A 24,127-nucleotide genomic window follows, 5' to 3' on the forward strand; every position below is an offset into this window, starting at 1 on the left:
AATAAACTACTTTTTATTTGAAAGTTGTAATGTGGTTATGCATAGGAGGGTTCATTATGGAGTTCATTTCCTGGAGACTGAAGGAAAGTGGTGTTTCTCCTCAGTGGTTGCTGAGTGATAACAGTGTGTTTAATTTGGCTTCAGAAGAGGGAATGTTTAGCAGGATTTGGTACCTGCTTTCAATCTGGCAGCTCTACAGGAACACGCAGGATAAAGTGGATGCAGGAGAGGGAAGCCTGGGAGGTGCTGAGCCCAAAGTGGTCTTCTCCCCAGCCAGGAGAGGGCAAGCGTTTCCATTCTCCTGTCCTCTTCAGGAGGAAGAGCATCATGAATTGGATTCAGAATACCCACATTAGAAATTGCCACTTTTGTCTGAAAGTGACATAGGCATTTTTAACACGATTGTTGATTTATATATATTTGATGACTATCTTAGTTTACTTTTCTGTTGCTATAAAAAACACTGACCAAAAGCAGCTTATAGTAGAGGGAAGGGTTTATTTCAGCTTACAAACTGTTGTCCATCATTGAGAAATCAGGCAGGAACTTAGCAGGGCAGAGGCAAGAACCATGGAGGCAAGAGCTAAAGCAGAAGCCATGGAGGATTGTTGTTTTCCTGCCTTACTCTGCTTGCTTTCCTATCCCACCTAAGACCACTGCCCCGAGATGGCATTCCCCACAGTAGCCTGGGTCCTCCCACAGCAATCATTAATCAGAGAATTCTGCACAGACTTGCCTACAGACCAATGTGATGGAGGTATTTTCTTAATTAAGGTTTCTTCTTCCCAGATAACTCTAGCTTGTGTTAAGTTGACAAAAAAACTAATGAGCTTAATGACAATTTTACCTTTCAAATAAAAATTGAGACCAATAATTAGTGCCAGTAATTTTGACACTTTAAAAAGTGGTAAAGACTAAGAATGTGGTTTGCCTTTGGCATTCTGGGTCTGCACAGAGAGGTGAGAATTGCCGCATGCCATAGGGAACAGCTGGAGCATGTTCTTTGGTTGTAAGAGCACCTTTCCATGGGGTGCCCCAGCAGCTGGTTCTTTGTGGTTTACTATATAGCTGGAAGACTTCTTGCAGTGAGAGCCGCTTTATGATTAACTAATCCCGTCCTTTCTAATAGTAATTAAGTTTAACTCTAAACACCAAGTACACATCAGTTCAAAATGTGTACATATTACTTGGTAATTTTAAAATGGTGACTTCTGCAAGTGCTTTTATTCTGTATTCTGTCATTTTTATAATTCTTTGGCTTGCATAATATAAGCATATTTTCTCTATATAATCTACTTATGACTGCTGTAAAGTATAAGATCTTAATAAAAGCACAAATAATCCTTGTGGGTTATTCCTGTACCCGCTTATTACAAACTGTGTAACTGGCCAGTTAGCTCTACTAGTGTGTTGAGTGTTCACATCTTTAATTTTGTTTTCAAAATGCATTTCCTTTTCTAAACGATTGTTTTGGATGATGGTGAAACACATACCAGAAACAGGACCTAGAACCAGCCTGGGAAGCCCCACTGTGAGTGAGGTAAATGTGTGGTGACGGTGGCTCCCTTGGATTAAATTATTCCCTTTAAATTGAGGAAATCTCTCTGTTGGAGCTTCAAATATATAGAGTCAGAAGATCAAAGAGCATTTTTATCTGTTGACACAGGTCTAATTCGTGAGGAATTTGTAATTTCGCCTTGATACACCCACCCCCACCCAGCCTTGGCATTGAAATTCCTCTGTGTGATGCTTGAAAGGAATCCTATCCTGCCTCTGCCTGGAGGCTCCTGGCCCTGCATGTTTGGTCAACAAGCAACAGTGGGTGGTCGGGCCACAGCGCAGGACAAGGGCCCGCTGTGCACAGGAAAATGTCTTCAAAGGTGTTTAAGGGTGGTGAGGAAGTAGGCTGCCCTCCTGAGTCTGGGGCCGTGGATCCCTGTTCCCCCACTATTGTAGACTGTGAGAAACTTGCCACAGGAGGCAGGAGGCATGAAAATACAGTGAAAGTATTCACCTGACTCCACATCTGCAAGCTTGCATTAAGTACTCTCTTGCCCTTTACGCTCTTTATGTATAGAGCCTGTAAAACAATTTTAACCAATATTTGCATTTAAAATAGGAAAATCCTTGCTTTTTAAAATTTGATACATGATAATCAGGATATATGACACATGTTAAGGTTTCCGGAAGCCTTTGGAGGCTTTCTTTTTTATAGTCTTCTGAAAGTCCTCATCACTGTTTTGAAACTGATTGTTAAAGTTCACACATTACATTTGTGAGCTTCACACGAGCTCTTTTTAAAACAATTAAAAGCTGAAGAGCTTTTTTTTTTGTTTTTTGTTTTTTTGTTTTTCGAGACAGGGTTTCTCTGCGTAGTTTTGCGCCTTTCCTGGAGCTCACTTGGTAGCCCAGGCTGGCCTCGAACTCACAGAGATCTGCCTGGCTCTGCCTCCCGAGTGCTGGGATTAAAGGCGTGCGCCACCACCGCCCGGCAACTGAAGAGCTTTTATCTAGTAGAAATTCTAGTTTGCAAAAATAAAATCAGAAAATTTTCAAATATATAGCAAATTGTGCAAAATTGTGATGTGACTGGGATTGACTGCCTTTAGTGTTCCTGGGAAAGTAATTTGTGCTGCCACTCCCCCCCCACCCCCACCCCCACCAAGACAGGGTTTCTCTGTGTAACAGCTCTGGCTGTCCTGGAACTCACTCTGTAGACCAGGCTGGCCTCAAACTCACAGAGATCTGCCTGCCTTTGCTTCCCGAGTGCTGGGATTAAAGGCATGAGCCATCATGCCCAGCTGCTACTTCTAAATACAAATTTCCAACTGGTTTTCTCTTAATAAAACAAGAGTTCTGTTCTGTGTTTATATTATTTCAAAAATAATTTCCAGATTTAATGTTTGTTTCAAATTGTTTATATCTGCATGCTTCAAATTAGAAGAAAGAAACATATAAAGAAAAGCATTCTTTTCCACAAATTGATTGTCAGCAATGAAGAAATGTCATCGTGTATGTGTTTATGTAAAGCGTCTTTAAAGGTCTTTTTCTTTCAGACATTTGGTAAAACTGTAAATTAGACACTGATTTGTGGAAGCTGGGGATGCAGCTAGATGCTGAGGTTTCCTTCTAGAATTGTGTCAGTATTGTTGCGTGTACCACACAAGCTGTTAGAAGGAAACACTGTGTTCATGACTTGTGCTGCAGGGCTGTGTTATCTCCAGAGTCATCTCTACATGGTAGTTCTTCAGTGGATAGATTCCACAGATCTCAGGGCAGGGAGGTGACCTCATTCATTCATTCATTCACTCATTCATTCATTCAGGGCATAGTTTGCATCTGTGTTCAATGTGAAGTGTAAACTTTATAATCATATAACACTGCTGGTCAAGCCCCAAATTGTAGAGCTGGGGAGCAAAAAAAAGTATATTTACCATTTTGTTCATACTAATGATGCAGTTGAAACTCTGGATCATAAAATCGTATTTTAGAGGTAGAATAGTTTCATGGTTGCATTTTTTTTTTTTTTTCGAGACAGGGTTTCTCTGTGTAGCTTTGTGCCTTTCCTGGAACTCACTTGGTAGCCCAGGCTGGCCTCGAACTCACAGAGATCCCCCTGGCTCTGCCTCCCGAGTGCTGGGATTAAAGGCTTGCGCCACCACCACCCGGCCATGGTTGCATTGTTAAAGCATTAATCTTTGTAGCTCCATTTTTCAACATACTGATCTGCTACTAATATCCATATAACTTCTTCTTCACATGAATTCCTGCCCCTGTTCCTAATGTGGGGGGACAGTTATTAAATAAATGTAATAGCCTCATATTTGATGATGAGGCTTTTAAAGTTTCCTGTGTGCTGGAGATGTAGCTCAGAGGTTAAGAGGAGACAGTCCTGATCCCCAGTACTGCCAGTAACCCCCCACCCAATTCTATTCAGCATAAATCATAAGAGTTTGTTTTCTAAGAAAATTTATGTCCAAGAAAACAATTGGTCAAAATTCATGTTAATTTAATATTATTTTGAAAAGAACAGGGCCAAGCATGGCATTACAAAGCCTTGTTCCCTCTCGTCTACAGACGGGCGCAGTGCAATTACTCTAATAAGAGCCTAAGCTTGAGTGGCACTGGAGACCATTCTCCTCGGCTGATTCCCAGTGGCCAGGTCCGTAAAGTATCAAAGAAAATAGGCAAAGTGACATCGTCTTCAGTTGTATGTGCTTTAAAAAATTACTTCATTTTCAATTATGTATGTGTATGTGGGTCTGTGTGTGGGTTTGTGCACATACATGCCAGTGTCTAGGAGGCCAAAAGACTCCCCTGGAGCTGGTCCAGTGGTCTGCAAGAGCGGCAAGTGCACTTAACCACTGAGTCCTCTCTCCTGTCCCAGTTGTGTAGACTTTGTATAATGAAGTTATTTCAAACCCATCATGAGGTACTTGTATTTTAAGGTAAAAACAATCAAGGGGGAAAAGGCTAACTTTTTCTGAATTATTTTAAAGTCTTTTGCTGATTTTATAGTTAAAACAAATGTGTTTCTTTTGTTCTTCATTGTCTTATAGGAATACTCACTGTCAAACTAACTTCATATTTGTAATCATTGAGAAATAAAAGTATTGAATCCTGTAACTGAAGCTTCAAAAGAATCGTCAGAATCTGCGAGGCTTTTTGATTTTTAACATGATATAGTTTGTGATAAATGGTTTGTTTTAAATAAATGTTTGAATAAATTTCCTCCCCAAAGCATAACCCTTCTAGTTTCCTGTAGCACACTGTAAGATCTTTCTTTTGTCAGAGCAAAGAAACTAAACCTTGGGGAAAGAAACTCATTCCTTGGTTAGTGCCCACCTCTTAGTTGGAGGGTTTAAAGTTTGCTTGCAGCCCTGCAGCGCCACCTTCTGGTCATTCAACTCACACAGCGCTTACAAAGATGTTCCAGGTGCCAGTTGGACCTGCTGGGCAGGGCACATGTTGTTTCATCTAACTTCTCTGAGTTATCCTTACTGGTAATGCTAATGACCAGTTAAGAAAGTCTTTCCTGTGTAGCCAACAGAGCACTGATGAAGTGCTTTCTGATGCAACAGAATATCCCAAATACAGATTCTGTTATTAAAGGAATGATAAACCAATCTTTAAGTTTCAAAAGTCAAGCCTTGCTTAAACTCCAAATAATAGAAAACCATTTAAGTTAAAATAACAGTTATAGAGAAAAACATTTTCTGAGAATTCACTTAAGCAATGGTAATTGTAATATTTGTAGGAGTGTAGATAGTTTATTTTCATGAGACCTGGAAATGTTTCCTTCTTAATCATAAATATATAGCCTCAGATCCTATAAAAGTAATGTACAACATATATTTATAAAATAAATGCATTTTGTGAAGTTTTTAATACCCGTGTTTATAAACATTAGGAATTTTCAGGTATTTTTAATATGTTACTAAGTTTAAGCCCCTTTACATTTTTCTGGTACATCAGAAAATTTGTGTTTTGACATTTCTTGAATTCCATAATTAGTAACAGTGAAGACTGTGTAAACTACAATGCAAAATGCCATAAATCATGAAAAGTTTCACATAGGTTTTTTTATTTAATGTGGAAAGGAATCAAGTATAAGTTGTTCCATCCTACCTGACTTAGCTCCTTTTGCTGTTACCATTCCAAAACGCTGTGCATAGGCAGTTGTCAGGGACAAAGGTTTACTCCTGGTCAGTCCATGATGGTGAGATGCAGGCAGCAGATTCTGTCCACAGTCAGGAAGCAGAGAGCAGGGAGTGCTTGTGCTCAGCTAGCATCCCGTACAATCGAGGACCCAACTTAGAGAATGGTGCTGCCTACTTTAGCATGGTCCTCCCATCTCTGTTAACCCAGTCAACATGATCCCTCGTGGCTATGGAGGAGACTCACCTACAAGGCCATTCCAGATCCTGACAGTTATAGCAACCGTCTGATAGCAACCATCACACAGTTGTGGCATTTATGATGTAAATATGTATTTGTGCAGCAATATGAGAAGCAGGGGCCAGAAGCTGGTAGTTTCCTTTCTAAGCCTGGATCTTATTTTGAAGACGTTGACTTCTTAATGTCTACATTTGTAGTTTAGCCACATCTAATTTTGCTGTAGTCATTCTTTTTTAAAAATTAATTAATTAATTAATTAATTTTACATCCTGGCTTCAGTTTCCCCTCCCTCCTCTACTCCCAATCTCTCCCCCTGCCCTTCTTCTGTTCCTATCTTCCCCAATCCACTCCTCCATTTCTGTTTAGTAATGGACAGGTCTCCATGAGTATCACCAAAACGTGGCATATCATGTTGCTGCATTCATCATTAAATTATTCATTAACTGCACCAAGATGTCTCTTAGAACTTTGTTTTAAGTTAGAATGGTGGATCGCATTTTCCCCATGTGTCATAATGGAATGACTCTGTAGATCTGTTGAGGGCTATACATAGCTCGGTGGCAGAACACTTAATGAGGTTCTGAACTCAGTCCTCAGCACCATAAGAAATTTAAAAAAGCGAAAACTATTTGGAGAAAATTTTATTTAAATTCTGCACGTGCAATGATTGAGCAAGAAATAGCCTTGAAGAAGCTCTACATTAGCTCAGACCACACAGTAATAAGTAATACCATTCTCTCTTCTAGGTAACCCAGGCCCACACAGCCCCATGCTGGACCTGGATAATGATGTACGCCCCTCGGTGTTGGGTCATCTCAGCCAGACTGCATCACTGAAGAGAGGTAGCAGCTTTCAGTCTGGTCGGGATGACAGTGAGTTATTACCCCTACCTCTACGTGATCATTCATATTTGTACACCTCTGAGGGGATGTGGTAAAGAAGACTCCATCTCATACTTAAGAAAATTGGCAGGTGGTAAAAAGATGAAGGAGAATATGGTACTCTTGAGTTCCCCCTGCTGCATGGGGTGGGCCCTGGAACCACACTACTTGGGTACAGGCCTGGGTGACTGAGCAACAGAATGCTAAGTACTTGCAGCCCTTCTAGCACTCCAGAGTGTCTGACAGCACTGTCCAGCCGCTGTGTCAGCCTCTGCCACTGCTGTGAACTGGGACAATATCATTTACCCACTAATCTGCTGTAAAAATCCGGTGAATTAAGCTTTTGGAATCCATTTGCTGTTTTTACATACTAACTGTTAAGTCATTTTCCCATCATAAAATGGTTTCAGTTACAGTACTTACTACTGGATTTAAGAAAGGAGCTGAGTTTACGCTCTCTTTTTTTTTTCTCTTGTGTTTTTTGTTTGTTTGTTTTATCCCCGCCCCTATTTTGTTTGTTTTTAAGTCAGCGAGAAATCAGGATTCCCTCTTTTTCTTTGGTGCTACAGAATGCTTTTTACGATCAGCTGCTTTGAGACTTGTGTGTGGAGTGTGTGTGAGTATGGGTGATTAGATGTCTGCACTGCCCGCTGTATACATGCATGCGTAGAGTGCACAGGGACATGTTGGACCATTCAGAGCTCTGCCAGCTCCAGTGACCACAGGGACTTGGGTTCTGCTCATGTTGCTTTCATTTATTTCCCAGCAAAGAATACATGAGATAAGGAGACAGGTTAGTGTTGCACAGTAGGAATGCAGAGCAGAGGTCAGAGAGCTGCATGGTAGAACCACAGTGCTTTGAATACTGTTCTTGGAGAAAATACCATGTAACTGCTATGGTCAGGCAAATCTTTAATGCTTCAGCTTAAAGAGTTTAATTTGGGAGCTGGGGTGATCGCTCAGCAGTTAAGAGCTCTTGCTGTTCTTGCAGATGGCTCAGGTGTGGTTCCCAGAACCCACATGGTGGCTCACACCCATCTGTAACTCCAGTTCCAGGGGATCCAATGCCCTCATCTCATACCTATGGGCAGCAGGCACCATGATGCACATACATACATGCAGTCAAAACACACACTCACACAAGTCATTTAAAAATGGATTTAAATTAATTTCTTTCAAAGATTTTCTTGTTTTGGACCCCTTACTCTCCTGGCCATGGCCTGTGCATTCCAGGCAACATGCTGTCTGCCGTTTGTAAAATAGTTTGGCGTTATCATTTACTTTTAGGGAAAATAGCCATGTTGTCAGATGAAATCTGCTTCTTGGTAGACTTGCCTGCTCTAGAAACTTTGAAGGCAGAGTTTGCTCAGTTATTCAGCAGTCCACATAGATCAGGACAGCTGTCTGATAAGTTCACAGATAGTCTTGAGGTTTCCACTAGAGAACAAATCAAAGTTTACAGTACCGTTAGATATAAAGAACTGTACCTTTACTCGTGAAAATGAGTTTATCCCCCCACAATATAGAAATGCTGCCTAGCATGCAGGGGCCCTAAGCTGGCAGAAGGAAGCCTCAGTGGTTCTTAAGCATATGCAGGTCCGTGCTCTCATTCATGGCAATAACAGTTTTAAAGACAGTTAATATTTCAGCCCCACAAAGCCCCTGGGGATCTTGTTATGTTTTGTCTTGGGTTTGGGGGCTTGTTGGTGAGAGTATCACAAAGCTGCTGCTTTCCTGTTTCTTCTGCAAGTGGGCAGACACCCTTCACAGGCAATGCAATCCCTTCCCAATGTTCCCTGTAGCTGTACTTTTTGAACCAGCGGTTCTTGGGGGATTTATTCTTTTTGCACATGTGCTAAGTGAAGAGGATTTCTTTTAGTGAAAGCATCAGTTTAAACTAAATCATGAAAGATAGTCTTATCTGTTAGAAGGAAGCTTATTAATTTGAATAATTTCAAATGAAATAGTCTATATCTCAGAGAAAGGAAGTGCTCTCTGTATGAATATGGAACTACAGGAACCAGTAATGAGAAGTAGAGAGAGCAAACTTCGTTTCAAAAGTAATTATAGGACATTTGAGAGTGATGAGAACATATTTATATTTGCTTGTATATATAAAAAGCATTTAGCAAAGAGTTACATGAAACCAGTAACAGTGGTTCTTTATCACCAGCATGTAGGGGAGGGGCAAGAGTTAGCCTTCCACGTCTGCCATTGAAAGCTTATTTTCTGGAGGTTTATTATCAAGTCAGGATGGTAATAAACATTTAAAACTAAACCAGCCTCACCCTCCCTCACTGGAATACAAATGTCAGCACTTTCTGTCTGGTGTTTCTTTATCTCTGTCTGCCTTCACTCTTTCTGCCTATTATGGAAGGACCTACGGTATGATGCAGGCAAGACAAATTTCTGACACTGAGCCACAGGGCAGCCCTGCCTAGGTTTTCTTGTAAAGAAGCCTGGGTTTGGCAATAGAGTGAATGGACACCCTACCCAGAGGCTGAGTAAGGGATAGGACTGGACCCCACAGTGCTCCTGGTGGCTGCTGTGTACTGGCCTGCCTGTGGCTGTGTAGGAAGCAGCCAGCAGGCAGCAGGGAGGTAGAGAGGACCCCATAGGCAGAGGGCACAATGATCTCATAGCTAAAGGTAGGAGAACCGGGAAATGGCCTGTATTCTTGAATTTCTCCATTTGTTTTCTATTGTTAACCGAGGTTTTAGTACACTTTTCATCTTATACTTCTGTGTCACGGGATGCTATTCTTTATGGGATTGCACTTGAGTGTGTTCCTGATTCTTGACTGAATTTTTACCACCTAGGGTGTTTACTGATAACTTCCAGCAGACTTAGATTTGTCTCTAATCATTGTCAGCAGGCCTTAACTTGGCCTTTTCCTCACTGACTGAGGTTTGACTTTTATTTATTTACTTTTAAGTGTTTTATTTTTAGAGGTTTTTTCACTTTTATGTGTTTTGCACCACATGCATGCCCAGTGCCCCTATAGGTCAGAATAGAGTGTCAGATCCCCAGGAACTGGAGTTACAGATAGTTGTGAACCACCATGGGAGTGTTGGGAATTGGACCCCAGTTCTCTGCAAGAACAAATGCTCTCAACCTCTGCGCCATCCATCCAGCCCCCATGTTTGGCTTTTTAAAGAGGAACTAACACTCTGAGGAACAAAAGTGAGGCATTGTCCTCCCAGGCGCTGGCAGCTGTACCCTCCCTGTGCCTGCCATTGCCAGTATGATGCTGAGGGAAATGCCTCCTTGTCAGAAAGAAGGGAAGGGGGTGAGGGTGGGGGCGGTCACTGTACCCCAGTAGGTTTTTCTTCCTGATTCAAATATGTATTCATAGTGTTATTCTTTTATCCTTTAGCATGGAGGTACAAAACTCCCCACAGAGTGGCATTTGTTGAAAAATTAACCAAGCTTGTGTTAAGTCAGCTGCCTAACTTCTGGAAACTCTGGATTTCGTATGTTAATGGAAGTCTTTTCAGTGAGGTAGGTATACACTTCTGACTGCAGGTGGAGCTGCTCTTAAAACTTAAGGTTTTGTGGTTCTCTTTTCAAGACTCAGAAGTCTAACACCTTTATCCATTTTCTCATATTTTTTAAAATTTATAAACTTTATTATAAAAGAAACTCTCAAATAAATAAAAACATAACCTACAAAAATGAGCCATTTTCACATTTTTAAGATCAATCAAATGCATTATAAATCCCTGTGACCTTGGACTTGTTATGTGATTGTCTGGAATGTAGTTTTCTTATTGTAAACGGGGACTAGCAAGCTTCCTTGGCTCAGCAAGTGGTTCTGAAGGGTAAATGAGGTACACATCTAAAGAAAGAAGACTAGAAGTTGTTTTAGAGATTCAGAATCGATTGGAGTGCCAGTCAGACCAAACTGTGTGGATGTTGTTATGTATGACCATAGACAAGGAGGAACCCTGGAGCTGGGCCAAAGATCTGAGTTCCCAGTGGAAAGAACTTAGTAATCACAAATCATCTGGTCCCTTACTTTGTACGTTTTATAAACCTGTACACTTTCAGGGTCAACATTTAGTGAGCATCTTTTTAACGTAATGTTTTCAATTTATTCCTTGAGAATCTCACATATGTATATAATGTATTTTGACCATATCTATACCCTTTCTCCCTCTAACTCACCCTGGTTGCCCACAACAGTCCCCCTCCCAGCTTCATCAAGTAGCCCTGATTGCCTGTCTCCCACTACCACCCACAGAGCCCAGTGTGTGATGTCTATGCACATGGGAGTTGGACATCCACTAGGGTCAGGTGTAACCTTCCGGGACACATATCTCCAAAAAAAAGGTTTTTCTCCCTCAGCAACCAATGTCTGTCAGTAGCTCTTAGGGTAGGGTTGGGGCCTCGAGAGCTGTACCCTGTCCTGCTTGAATTTCATGGGCTTGACTTTGTGTAGGTCATGGTTGAGTAACCACAGCCGCTGTGAGTTCATGAGTGCAGCAGACATGGCGTGCCCAGAAGGCAGCACTTCTCACATCACATCACAGCACTTCTTCCTGGCCTCTGGCTCTTCAGTCATCCTGCAGCTTCTTCTGTAGGTGGCCCACTTAGGGCTGAGCATTCAGTCACTTATTCTTGGCACTTTGACCAATTATGAGTCTCTGCCCACTACAGAGAGAAGCTTTTCTCCTCAAGGTTGATAGCAGCACAATTACTAGCCTATTTCCTGAGCAATTGAATTCACATTCAGAAAGACTTTATCTCTATCTATTTTGAAGTGTGCTCCCTCTTTTTCCTCTGGCAGTTTCAGAGTGTCAGGTTTCATGTTGAGGTCCTTGAGCCATCTGGTGTTGAGTTTTGTACAGATGAGATATAAGGATCTAGTTTCATCTGCTTGTAGGTGTTGGATTTTCTTAGTGCAATTTGTGGAGATGCTGTGCTTTGTCCAATGTATGTTTGTTATCTTTGTCAAAAATCAAGTGGCTATAGGTATGTAGGCTTATATCTGGGTCTTCTGTTATTTTCCATTGACCTCCATGTCTGTTTTTGTACCGGTGTTGTACTGTTTTTATGACTGTGGCTCTACAGTATAGTTTGAAATCAGGGATGATTATACTTCCAGCAGTATTATCTTCACTCAGGATTGCTTTGGCTCTCTGGGATCTTTTTTATTGCCATATGAATTTTAAGATTTTGTTTTTCTATTGAAGAGTATCTCTGGAATTTTCAAGACTTTTAACAGAAAAGGATGCTGGATTTTGTCAAAACTTTTCTGTGTCTATCAAGATGGCCTTGTGATTTCTGTCCTTGAGACCATTATGTAATTTATAACATTAGTTGATTATGTGTATTTAATGATCTCCAGACCTCTGGAGTAAAGCCCACTTGTTTGTGATAAATAAATGTGTTCTTGAATTGGTTGGGAAGTATTTTTTTAACATAATTTCCTTACTGACTCTTTGGGAATTTCACATCATGTACCCTAATTCAGCTTACCTCTTCGTCCCCCCCATATCCTCCTCTTACTCCTGCAGTGCTCCCCAAAAAGAAAATTAAAAAAAAAAAAAACAAAAAACCTCAAAACAAAGCAGGCAGGCAAACAAACAAAAACAAGAACAAACTCTTCGCTTCTCCTTCTTTCCTGTTTCTCCAGCACCTCGTCATCCGTCCTGGTGGCATTTGGGCCTCAGTGTGTCACATAGTCTACCCTTTTGTCCATTCAGCTTACTAGCAAATGTTCATCGCAGTGAGTCACTAGTCTGTCTGTTCAAGGCTTCTGGTTTCTGGTACACCATCTCACTGAGTTCTCAATGGAACTCTTCTGGGATATTCCATGGCCTGAGTCATGGTGATCCTGTGGGTATTGTTCCATAGGACTGGTCCCTTCATGAGCTCCAGCAGGTCCTAGATGGAGTAGATGTTAGGGTGGGCCAACCCAGGCTTGACTGTGGGCCTGGGTGGTAGCTGAGCTGGTCAGTCTAGGCCACTGGGGCCACCTGCCTCAGGTGAGAGGGTGGAGGCTGCTCCCCTACACCCATGCTGTCAGGGGTGGTTCTCCCTCAGCTGTGGTGAAGGGTGGGGCCATTTCTCCTAAGAGCAAGGGTCAGCTCTCTCATGAGAGAGAGGGCCAGCTGTCTTGCTGCAGTGTCCAGTGAGAGGCAGGGCCAGCTTTCCCTGGGCCAGCAAAGGGCAGGGCCAACTCATGATGGACCTCTGATTTTATCACTCATGGTTCCTATGGCCCCCTGGCATGACACGGGCCACAGATATCAGCACAAACCCCAGCTGCAGCTGGACCACGGGCCCAGATGTGGCCCTAGGCAGTAGCTCTGCCTAATTCAATACTGGTTCCAGGTGGAAGTGGCAGCCACTCCAGATCAGGATGACTCGGGCAGTAGCATGGCCCCCTGACAACAACAAGGCCACAGGCCCAGACTTCCATGTGGCCTTTGGTGGCAACATAGACCTCAGACTTCAACACAGACTGTGGCTGTGGTAGGATCAACCATGGATCCAGACATGGTCCTTGGCAGCAGCTCGGGTCTAGATGTCACCATGGCCCCAGGTGGTGGCAAAGGCCACCCAAATTGGCATGGCCCAGTGGCAGTGTGGTCCCTGGACACTAACACAGCCCCATTTGGAAGTCCAGACCCCTGGAATCAGCATGGCCCTTGATGGCAGCAGGAGCCGGGGACATCAGCTGAGACCTGAGCTGCAAAGGAGCCATGGACTCAGACATGGCCTCTACGCCTGGACGCCACAATGGCACTAGGTAGTAGCATGTGCCACTCATATCTGTATGGCCCCCCAATACAGCATGACCTTTGGGCACCAACATAGTCCCTGGTGGCTGATCAAAACCCCAGGCAACCACACAGCCTTTGGTTGCACCAGGAACCACAGACGTCGACTCAGACTCTGGCTGCTGTAGGACCATGGGCCCAGACATGGCCCTCAGCATCAGCCCAGACGTGGACAACACGAGGGCCCCTGGTGGCAGCACAGGTCACCCAGACCAGTGTGGCTCCGACAGTGGCATGGCTCTCAGACCCCAACAAGGCCACTGGTTGCAGCCCAGGCCCCTGGCTTCCATGCGACTTTTGGTGGCAACATGGGCCACAGACGTTAGCACAGACCCTGGCTGTGGTAGGACCAAGGACCCATCCATGGCCCTTGGCTATAGCCTGGCCTGGACATTACCATAGCCCTGGGTGGCAAGCAGATCTCCCATATCACCCTACTTCTCATCACTTTCATTTCTTCCTTTCTGCCTCTTTCCACAGCATGTGAACCATTCCGCTTCTCTTCCTCTTCCATTTCTCCACCACATATTTGCTCATTATGATGGGGCCTACCTGACCAGCACCTGAAGGCACTGAGTGGGACCATGGATGTCTTCATGCCAGCCAGGTCCTTGAGGGCCCCAGCTGGCCTGTGTCTGGCTAGCTCCTGCCTGAGCAGAACTGCATCAAGGGAGTCTTGCATGTCTTCCCATCAGCCAGGACCTTGAGAGCCCCACTCCCCCAACCCCACCCCACCCCCAGCTGCCTATGCCCTTGAGTGATCAGCCTTAGCTGTTTGGGGTGGGGGTGAGTTTCTTCCCACCAGGTTAGAAAGTATTTTGATAATTTTTAGGTTGTTGTTCGTCAGGGAGATGGATCTGTAATTTTTGTTTTTCTTTAATCTTTGTTTGGTTTGTATATCAGGGTAATACTAGCTTGGTTAGAAGAGTTTGGTAATGTCCTTTCTATTATGGGATAGCTTGAGAAGTATTGGTGCTAGACTCAGCATGGTATAGATCTTTTTAAAATGATTTCATCTTGGTTTAATTTTGATAAGTCACATGCCTGTAGGAATCCATACATTTCTTATAGATGTTCCAGTCTAGTAGAGTATTTTTTGTTTCTTTGTTTTTGAGACAGGTTTTCTCTGTGTAGCCCTGGCTGTCCTGGAACTCGCTCTGTAGACCAGGCTGGCCTCAAATTCACAAAGATCCACTTGCCTCTACCTCCCAGGACCTGGAATTAAAGGCACAGGCCACCACCACCTGGCTAAGTTGGTTTTGTTGTTGTTGTTTGTTTGTTTGTTTGGTAATACAACAGATAGCTCTGAAATTCAGAAAACCATTATGTATTACCTAAAAACAATACTAAATTGGAGCATCAGCTAAGTGATACCTGCTTGTTTCCTAGGTTCGTTTGCTTGGAGTATGAGATTCCATCCTTTTATCTGAAGGTACTGTCTATCTTTTAGGGGAGGAACATTCCTTGGAGACAACAGATAGATAATCCTTGTTTTTTGATTCAGTGTACTAGCTTGTGCTTTTTGAACGGGGAATTGAGACCATCAGTATTCTGAATTTTGTTTGAAAGCTGTCCTGAGTTCCTACCATCTTGTTGATCTGGTAGTGTTTTGTTTCTTCCCTTTTTCTCTTGCTTAACTATAGTTCTAGTATGGCTCATTCTTTATTGTGCCCTTGTCAATGGACTTGTTTTTCTCTTTGGTCTGAAGTATCCCTCCAAGTGTCTTCTGTAGAACATAGTGTCATAAATTCCTTTATTTTGTTTTTGTCATGAAAAGTTTATTGTTCCTCTAGTTATGATAGGTCACTTTATTGGATATATATTGTAGTCTGTGTAGATAGTTGTGGAAGCCATCTTGGCTTTTAAGGTTTCAGATTAATAGTCTACTCATGTGACCTGGTGTTCTCTCTTGTTGCTCTCAATATCCTTTTTTTTTTTTTTGTCTGTATGTTTAATGTTTTTATTATGATCTGACATGAGGAGGTTCTTTCCTGGTCTTGTCTGTCTGGTACCCTAAATGCCTCCTTTGTCCGGAGTGGCATTGCTTTTCCTAACCCTGGGTGTTTTCTATTATTCTTTTGAAAATGCTTCCTGTGCCTTTAGGACAAGATTTTTCTCCTTCTATGCCAAGTATTTTTGGTTTGGGGCTTTTCAGAGTGTCAGGTGTATCTTCAGATGCTCATTAGTACCTTCCTATTTGTTATCTTTGTCCTTGTTGGATTGTTCAGGCTCTTCTACTTGGCCTTAACCTCAGATACTGTCCTCTCCTTCCCTGATTCATTCTATCACTGAGACTCCATAGAATTTTTTTTTTAACTTGATGGTTTTGTTTCAACATTTTAGCTTTTCTCTTAGTTGAATTCCTCCTTCATGTCATCTATCACCCTCCTTATTTTTTTCAGCTATTTGCTTGTGCCTTTGAACATACCTGAAATCATTATTTTGAGTTCTGTGCCTGGGATTTCATTTAACTTACTCTCACTAGATGGCATTGCTGTAGGGTTAATAATATTTGGAGAAGCTATGTTGTCTTATTCAATTTCTTTTGTTACTGCATTATAATTTATACATCTGGTGTTATTTTGTCTTGTATATTATATTATATTTTGTATATTATATTATCAGCTACTGAAGTGTTCGCCTTGAGTAAACAATGCCTTGAGTAAGTTGTTAGTAGGGAGAGCAGCCACATCTGCATGTGATTACCACTGTGCAAAAGTCCTATTAGCCGATTCATAACAGTGGCCCCTTTGACTTCAATGGCTCCTGGAGGATAAACAACCGAGAATGGTATGGAGTGAACTTGGATTTTAGTTAATACGATTAGGAGTGGGAGAGAAGTAGGATTGATAAAGAGAAGAGTTGAGGATTAGATCGACTTAAAAGAATTGAAGTGGGTAAAGTAGCTGGGAGGGGAAAGTTGGGATACTGTTGGGTCCACATATCATAGGAAGTATTAAATACGTGGAAGGTTGCAATCAAGAAGGAAAAAGATGAGGAGGTATGTATGAGAGAAAGAAGAAAAGGTGTGGGAATGAGTGAATATTTGAGATGTGGCTGAAGAGTATACTGAATGCCATAGTAAACTGGATGGAAAAAATACACATCAGCCCTAAGGCCTTACTGAACAATAGACAAAAGCAAAACCATCCTAAGTTATACAGTCAAGAGTGTAATAGAAAGTAAGCAGTAAAAACAGCACTTATGGACTGGTTTGCTGGTACAGCTGCTCTGAGTTCAAAGGTGAAGTTCTCAGATCTCGAGCTCTAGCAGGTTCCTTAGGGTGCTGTGTAGAGGAGAGAATGGGAGTCTGTGGTCTCTGCAGACTCAGCAGTCTTAGGATTCTGGTGTGTCAGGGAGGGGAGGTTGTAAGTCCTTTTCTGTAGTTCTCTTTGGACCTCTGCACTCCACCCTGGCCTCTTCTGGCCTTGCAGGTCTTGTGTATGTGAGGAGCAGCACTTCCCTTGCCATTTCTCACGTTTATTGAGTGTCTTCATCACACTGTACATCTGTCCCCACTTAGGAGGGTGTGAAAACTATGTGCATCGTGCATCCAGGAGAAATGCACTTTGAATTGTAATCACTTTATGGTCTGGTGAGAAGTGCCATTGTTATCTCTTCAAGTACAGATATTGAGGAGAAACGACTAGTACTCCATGGAAAGCTGTGTGCTAAGTTATTCAGAATGCAGTCCAATGGTAGAGTCTTGTCTAAAAAGCAGTAAGCCCAGAGTTTGATCCTGGGGTCATGTCCTCATCAGAATTATCCCAGTATTTGAAACGACATTGACCTGGCACGTACAGGTATAAACAAGATCTAATAGCATCAGAAGGTAGTGGACTGATGAACTTCTACAGTAGCACAAAAGAATGTCAAGGTAGATTAATGCATATGAACAACAAGTCCACTAGACAATGAATTTGAAGCCATGTTACTTATTTCCAGCCAAGTGTTTAATTCCAGTAATTTGAGTTATTTCTCTTTTTGTTTTGTTTTGTTTTGTTTTGTTTTTGTTTTTGATCAAGATAGAGTTACTCTGAGTAGTCTTGGGTATCCTGGAACTCACTCTGTAGACCAGGCTGGCCTTGAATACAGATATCTGCCTGCCTTTGTTTACTGAGTGCTGGGATTAAAGACATGTGCCGCCACCACCCAGCTGGATTTCTTGTAGATGGCACATCTCACATGAAGAGTAGTTGCTTTGTGTCTTTCAAGAGTCATAAAATTGACAAATGGTTTTGATCTTTTGCTAACTTAGTTAAAAGAGAACATACTTCCTTATTCTACCTAGTTAGAGTAAATATATAAATCTTTTGTTGTAGATGAAAACTGTGACCTACTTTAGATTTCATGACGGCATACTGTTGAAATGAAAATAAATGTATTTTAATTAATCTACTGAATTGGCTATGCCTGTGATGTTTCTTTCTCTTTATGTTCATAACTTTATTTTAAAGTTTATTGGAACAAGTATGAATCTCTTCAGAAACTCAGCATGTTTTTAGAGCATTTATTCTCTATGGAGAAGCCTGGAAGCCACCACAGGAAAGTAGCAAGAAGTAGAAGAGTTGAAAAGTGTGCCTGTGCGGTCAGTCTATGAATGAAAGCAGAAACTTGATTAAGTGGACATTGGGAGAAGGCTGGCACTTAGATAGTTGATAATAGAGGAGCTTTCAACACACTTCACTTAAATGTCCTGTTTTTCTTATTGTAGAACTATGGTGGTTTATTAAGAGTTCATTCGTGAAAAGTTTCTAGCAGTTTAAACAATAGTCACTTTTTAAAACGATTTGGGCCCATGTGAATCAGAACAGTGAAGTCTGCCGTTGGGCTTACCACAAACTGGTTTTGGTCTGTGTGTGCAGGAAAGAGCTGAGGCTTTAGTTAACGAAATGGGTGATAATACTGTCTTTCTGTGGGGTTGCTTCAAATGTAGTGTATTTTAAAGCATCAAATAATTGGTAATCATTAGGAATCAACATTTTAAAAGTCCTAGAACTTTAAGCAAATTGAAATGTTATTAAAAGCTAAAAAATTAGATTTGCTTTTAAATAGGGCAGACCTTATGAACCTACATTCTATATCGGGATTGCTCAGTTCTGTAATATCAAAACATTCATAAACTGTTCCCATCACTCAAAACTCTCAGCCCCTCTGCTCTCCATTTTGTTGACAGTTAGGTCTCTAGGAAAGAACTGAGTTCATCAGGCTTTTCAGGAGCCAAAGTGTAGCATAGTGTAGTGTAGTATATAGTATAGTACATTATGTATAGTACAGTAAGTATAGTATGCTATACCCTGGTGTCTGGCTAGTCTGTTACAAGACTTGATACCTAGGTGATTTGGGAAAGCATTTAGATCAGTGCAAATTGAAGATAGGAATGCTTCTGAAAGCGTGTTCAGAACAGGATCTTAACCACAGTATGCCAGGTACTGATGCACATACTTTTATTTACATGCTATGCATCTGCACACACGTAGCATACATTCATAAATGCATTCTAAAGTACTCATACCATGTAAATAAAACAGTGACTGAGATAAACTTTACTCTCTTCCTCTATTGAAGAAGCCAATTAAAAGTTCATTTTTAAGAATTCATCCTAATGCTGTGAATGTCTATGAAAAGAACAAAGCCAAGCTTCTAATGAAGATGATCAATGGGATGCAGAGGAAAGTGGACTCAGAAGACATCATTTCTCAGCTGAGCTTTAGCATACAAGAAGTAGACAAAGGAGCTCACACAGCACATGTATCACCAGGGGAAGGCTCCGAGTGAGCCCTGGAATTCACAGTCCTAGCAGGCTTAGCTATCAGTGGGTTGGGGTCAGCCTGGAAGCACAGTGGGCCAGCTGCCTTTTGGAGAGAATCATGGGAAGAAGCCATAGGGCTGTGTTTCAGGAGGAGTAGGGATGGGAGAGTTGTTGTCAGTGGAGGTGGTGTGCAGGCCTTGCTGGTGGATCGTGGGGAGAGATGAAGGCAAGCATTCAGATACAGCAATGAAACAGGTTTCTGGCTAAGAAGGTGCCATTCACAAAGTCCTTCTTGGAGGAGACTTGCCAGGTTTCTGTTTCTTACTGTGCTACATGTGAGGTTTCTGTGAATTATTCAAGAGATAGTAGGTAATTGAGAGCTTGGAGTCTCAGAGGTTTTGGGCTACAGATACCTATATGGGAGATAATATCTAAAATTATAGGCAAAATTAGTGAGAGAAGATAGAAGAGAAAAATGTGTCCCAGCTAAGATCTGACAAATGATAGCGTTCAGAGGGCTGCCGTGTATCACTTAGTGAGCTGGACAAAGCAGAAATGAGGTGGTAGAGCCGTGTGGTTTGTCGGGGGAAGAGGAGCATTCTTGGTGTGATCCCTTTCTTGCTGCAGCAGCAGCTCACCTGTGCACATGGCTGCCCCCTTGCAGCATTCAGGCTGACCCAGAGCTTGCTTATCATTACTGAACACCTAATCTTAGCACTTCCCTGCTTACTACACTTTGGGTATTTCTCATTTGTATTGAAAATCAAGATATAAAACATCTTGTTTTGCAAAGAATTTGAAATGGCAGAAGGCAGTGACCCCAGGAGTTAGCTTTTTCAATGATTATGAGGTAAATTTGCGATTTACATTTTTAAGTTTCAAAGTAAAGGTATATTCTTACAAATTAAAAATGATAAAACCTGCACAGCTTAATGTGAAATTTTAAGACACATAAGTTAAAGGGTATGTGCTGTATATATGTTGAATACTTGTTCTTAAAACAGTCTAACCCTCTTTTTACTCATTCATGTCAATAATGTTCATGTATAAGCCAGCTCCACATGCTGTGTCTCTAGCGTGTGTAATATATATGCATATATAAAGCATTACTTATATTCTCACATTAACTTCAAGGTAATATTGTAATGATTTATGATATGCCTATTCTTAACTTGAAAGGTCTTTTGACGTGTCTTTGACCTTAACCAACAATACCTGAAAATTTAAACTTAACAGTTACGTTTTGTATTGTGTAAATGAAGTATCAGAGTTTATTTTTGTAGTGTTTAATTTTGTTATTGCTTCTTTACCTAAAGAGGTCATAAGCTTGTCCTTTGGGGGTATTTTATGTAGTAATATTTGGTTGTCAGAACATTATTAATATGAAACTAGAAGAATTTCTGTTGAACAGATTTCTCTTAACTATAAAAACTATCCACACATTAAGTAAAGAAAAGCATAGGCTTTATGAGTAAACAGAAATAAATAATTCTAGAATGGTAGAGTGTATTCTGTAAGGTACACTGTAAAGAAGACAGTGATTTATAAATAAAAATAAAGTGACAGGTGCAGTGCTTTTGTTTATATTAAATATTTACAGAAGATATGGAGCAGATGTCCTGGGGAGCATTCCATTAATTCAGAGTTTACTCTTCGATTGTTCCTGTGCCAGACAGTGAGGCATGATGGGAAGAACACCATCATGGACACCATACACTGTGGTTTAATTATATAGATTGTTGATGAAAAATGGCACACCCAATTCACCTACAAAATTTGTAGTCTCAACTTGATTATTGGTTTCGTACATAGATTTAGACTAGAACTTAGAAAGAGGCAAGCTAACTTCTTTTAGAATAAGAAAGGTTTTTCTGGTTATGTCTTAGCAATTCATTTAATCAGGTTAAGTTTCATGTCTTCATGTATAGATGTTAAAGCATTTCTTAACTTTTCTAAGTTATTTCTAAAAGAGAGCTAATATTTGTTTGTTTTTCAATTTCTAAGACTGCTGAGAAGTCAGGCCAGATCGAAAGATCAAAGAATGTAAGGCAGAGACAAAATGATTTCAAGGTAAGTGAGAGATGAGAATGTCAACTTTTCAGAGTACTGAGTTTTCTCTCCCAGCATTACTGAAGACTTTATAGGCAAGATACATTTTATCATTCAGCACAGTCTTTACCAGATTATCATAATGTAGTTTTGCCTTTTATTTTCTAGAAAATGATTCAGGAAGTAATGCACTCCCTGGTGAAGCTGATCCGGGGAGCCCTGCTCCCACTCAGCCTCAGAGAGGGTGATGGAAGGCAATACGGAGGCTGGGAGGTGCAGGCAGAGCTCTCGGGGCAGTGGCTTGCACATGTTATCCAGACCATAAGGTAAGTATGGACCCGTGGGAGTCATGCTCAGTGAACGGGCTTGGCGGGTTTACGTATATCTGTTTGCATTGGTGCTTTCACCTGTCAGTGAAGAATTAACTATCTCTCTGTCCTGCTGCTTCTCCTATTTCTCACTTATAATCTAACCAAGCTGCTATTAAACATTCCTGGTGTCCGTGCTGGATGAGAGTGTCGTACTGTATGTGCACCCATCTTTGCTGGGACCCTGTACAGACCCCGCTGTGCTCTCCACTTTCAACCTTCAACCTAATGCTGTTGCTCATAAACTCTATAAGGTGTAATTACGGGATCGTCCAAGCAGTGGCAGGGGTTGCTTGGGGCCCCATTTACTCACTTGTGTTGGGTTCTATTTGTTTGCCAGGCTGACTTATGAATCACTGACTGCCCTGGAAATTCCCAATGACATGTTACAGATTATCCAGGACCTAATTTTGGACCTCCGTATACGTTGTATAATGGTGACATTACAACATACAGCAGAAGGTATGTTAGGAAAATTAATAACTACTACTCAACAAAGTTACCTGAGTTGGCTTCCTTCTAGCTTCCAAAGCCTTGAAAAATAAGAGAAAACTAGTGTTAGGGAAATTTCCATGTATTTATTCATTTCTAACTGTAGAATAGAACTTTCTCTTTTCTTTTTTAAAGTGTGTTTTAAAAATAATTAGGTTGAGATTTAAGACACTGCAGAAGTTAAGGTGGATGTACTTGAAGCTAAGAATTTAAGAACATCTTTATAGCAAATTTTAAATAGAAACTGCTGGATAGAAAAGTTTATGTAAAATATGGACCCTGTTTAAAAACATGCGGATCTTTTCTAAGTAAATTTTAAAATTCACATGAAATCAGAACACCATTGGCAGTGTTTCTATGGATACTAGAAATTATACATGCTTTTCTTTATACTTTAAAACTTTTCCAGAATTTTCTATATAGAGCCACCAGAAGGCCACCAAGTTATTTTTATAAAGTGACCATTGAAATATTAAATGTGTTTACAAAAATAGAAAAACAAGAACATTGTTATAAACAGCATAGGCCATTATCGTCTGCAGCCAGGATTTTAGTTGTGGAGGGCCCTGCACTGTAGAATTGGTAGTTAATACATTGTATCAAAGGAAAGAGAATGGAATCCAGTTGAAACATTCCCCTCCGCCTTCACCTAAGCAAGCCTCCCTGCTGGAAGTTTGGGCAAGTGTCATTCCTCAAGTGAGAGCCAGCATCCATTCAGGAATGGAAAAGAGACTCACACTGAAGCTAAACCACAGAGTCCAGAGCAGAAGTATTGCAGGGCCTAGTTTTCACTTGTGAAGAATACTGAGTAACCACTGTTGTGCGGTATCTATGCTCTAGAAGGCTCTAAATTAGGCTGTGCTGTTAAAAAGAAACTAACAAAAAACCCAAAAGTATGTGCATGAGCATGGTAATGACCCATGCCTTTAATCCCAGTGCTGGGGAGGCAGAGGCAGGTGGACGTGAGTTCAAGGCCAGTCTGATCTACAGGGCAAGTTCCAGGATAGACGGAGCTAAACAGAGAAACTATCTCAAAAAACAAACAAAAAACCATTTTGTTAGAAAATGTAAACAATACATAACTAAGTCTTCAAATCTATCAATACTACATTGTATATCTTTTTTCACAAACTTATGTAAAGTAATTAAAAGCCACAACCCATGGATGTTTTTGTCTCTGTTGAAGTTCAGTAGATAATTATAATAGAAAGTATTTGTGTCCTTGTTTTCCACGTAGAAATAAAGAGATTGGCTGAAAAAGAAGATTGGATTGTTGATAATGAAGGACTGACTTCCCTAGTAAGTTTACATTATTTTTTATTGTTAGTCATTAGTGTTTGTTATATACAAAATAAATGCTTTTATATTAATAAGGATCATACTCATTTTACATTATAACTCTAACTAGCTTCTAGAAATCGTAACATAATCTTAAAATCTTATTTCCCAAAGTCGGTTTTACTTACTGCTGATCACAGATGTTTAAAATGAATGAAAACAGTGAGTCATGTAGGCCTGTATCGCTACTTGTTTGCATTACATTTTAAAACTAGAGTATCTTAATTCTGCAATACTTTTTTTTTGGTTTTTCGAGACAGGGTTTCTCTGCGTAGTTTTGCGCCTTTCCTGGAGCCCACTTGGTAGCCCAGGCTGGCCTCGAACTCACAGAGATCCGCCTGGCTCTGCCTCCCGAGTGCTGGGATTAAAGGCGTGTGCCACCACCGCCCGGCCTAATTCTGCAATACTTAACGACTTGACGTTTTCAGAAAAGCAAAGTAGAAGAATGGTGGTTCGGCCCCCCAAACTTAAACAAGCATAAGCCTCTGCAGACAGCTACACACAGGTCAGGTAGCAAACAGACTCACCATGCTTTTCTTGGGTGGGTTTAGCATTTCAAGT

At 41.2% G+C, this 24,127-nt stretch overlaps 1 protein-coding gene across 4 annotated transcripts in view; it reads left to right on the plus strand.

The window, feature by feature from the left end:
* Exoc2 (exocyst complex component 2) overlaps positions 1-24,127 on the plus strand; it is a 177,499-nt gene that overhangs the window by 88,450 nt on the left and 64,922 nt on the right. For 3 of the 4 annotated variants that reach the window (XM_028881075.1, XM_028881104.1, XM_028881095.2), the window contains 6 exons: positions 6,645-6,770; positions 10,156-10,280; positions 21,324-21,389; positions 21,537-21,694; positions 22,077-22,198; positions 23,466-23,527. In XM_028881075.1, the coding sequence (XP_028736908.1) occupies positions 6,645-6,770; positions 10,156-10,280; positions 21,324-21,389; positions 21,537-21,694; positions 22,077-22,198; positions 23,466-23,527 (659 nt within the window). The remainder of the gene's footprint in view (positions 1-6,644; positions 6,771-10,155; positions 10,281-21,323; positions 21,390-21,536; positions 21,695-22,076; positions 22,199-23,465; positions 23,528-24,127) is intronic. The other variant, XM_037205846.1, reaches the window with a different exon arrangement.

Source organism: Peromyscus leucopus, chromosome 5 (assembly GCF_004664715.2).
Source record: "Peromyscus leucopus breed LL Stock chromosome 5, UCI_PerLeu_2.1, whole genome shotgun sequence".
NCBI lineage: Eukaryota > Metazoa > Chordata > Mammalia > Rodentia > Cricetidae > Peromyscus > Peromyscus leucopus.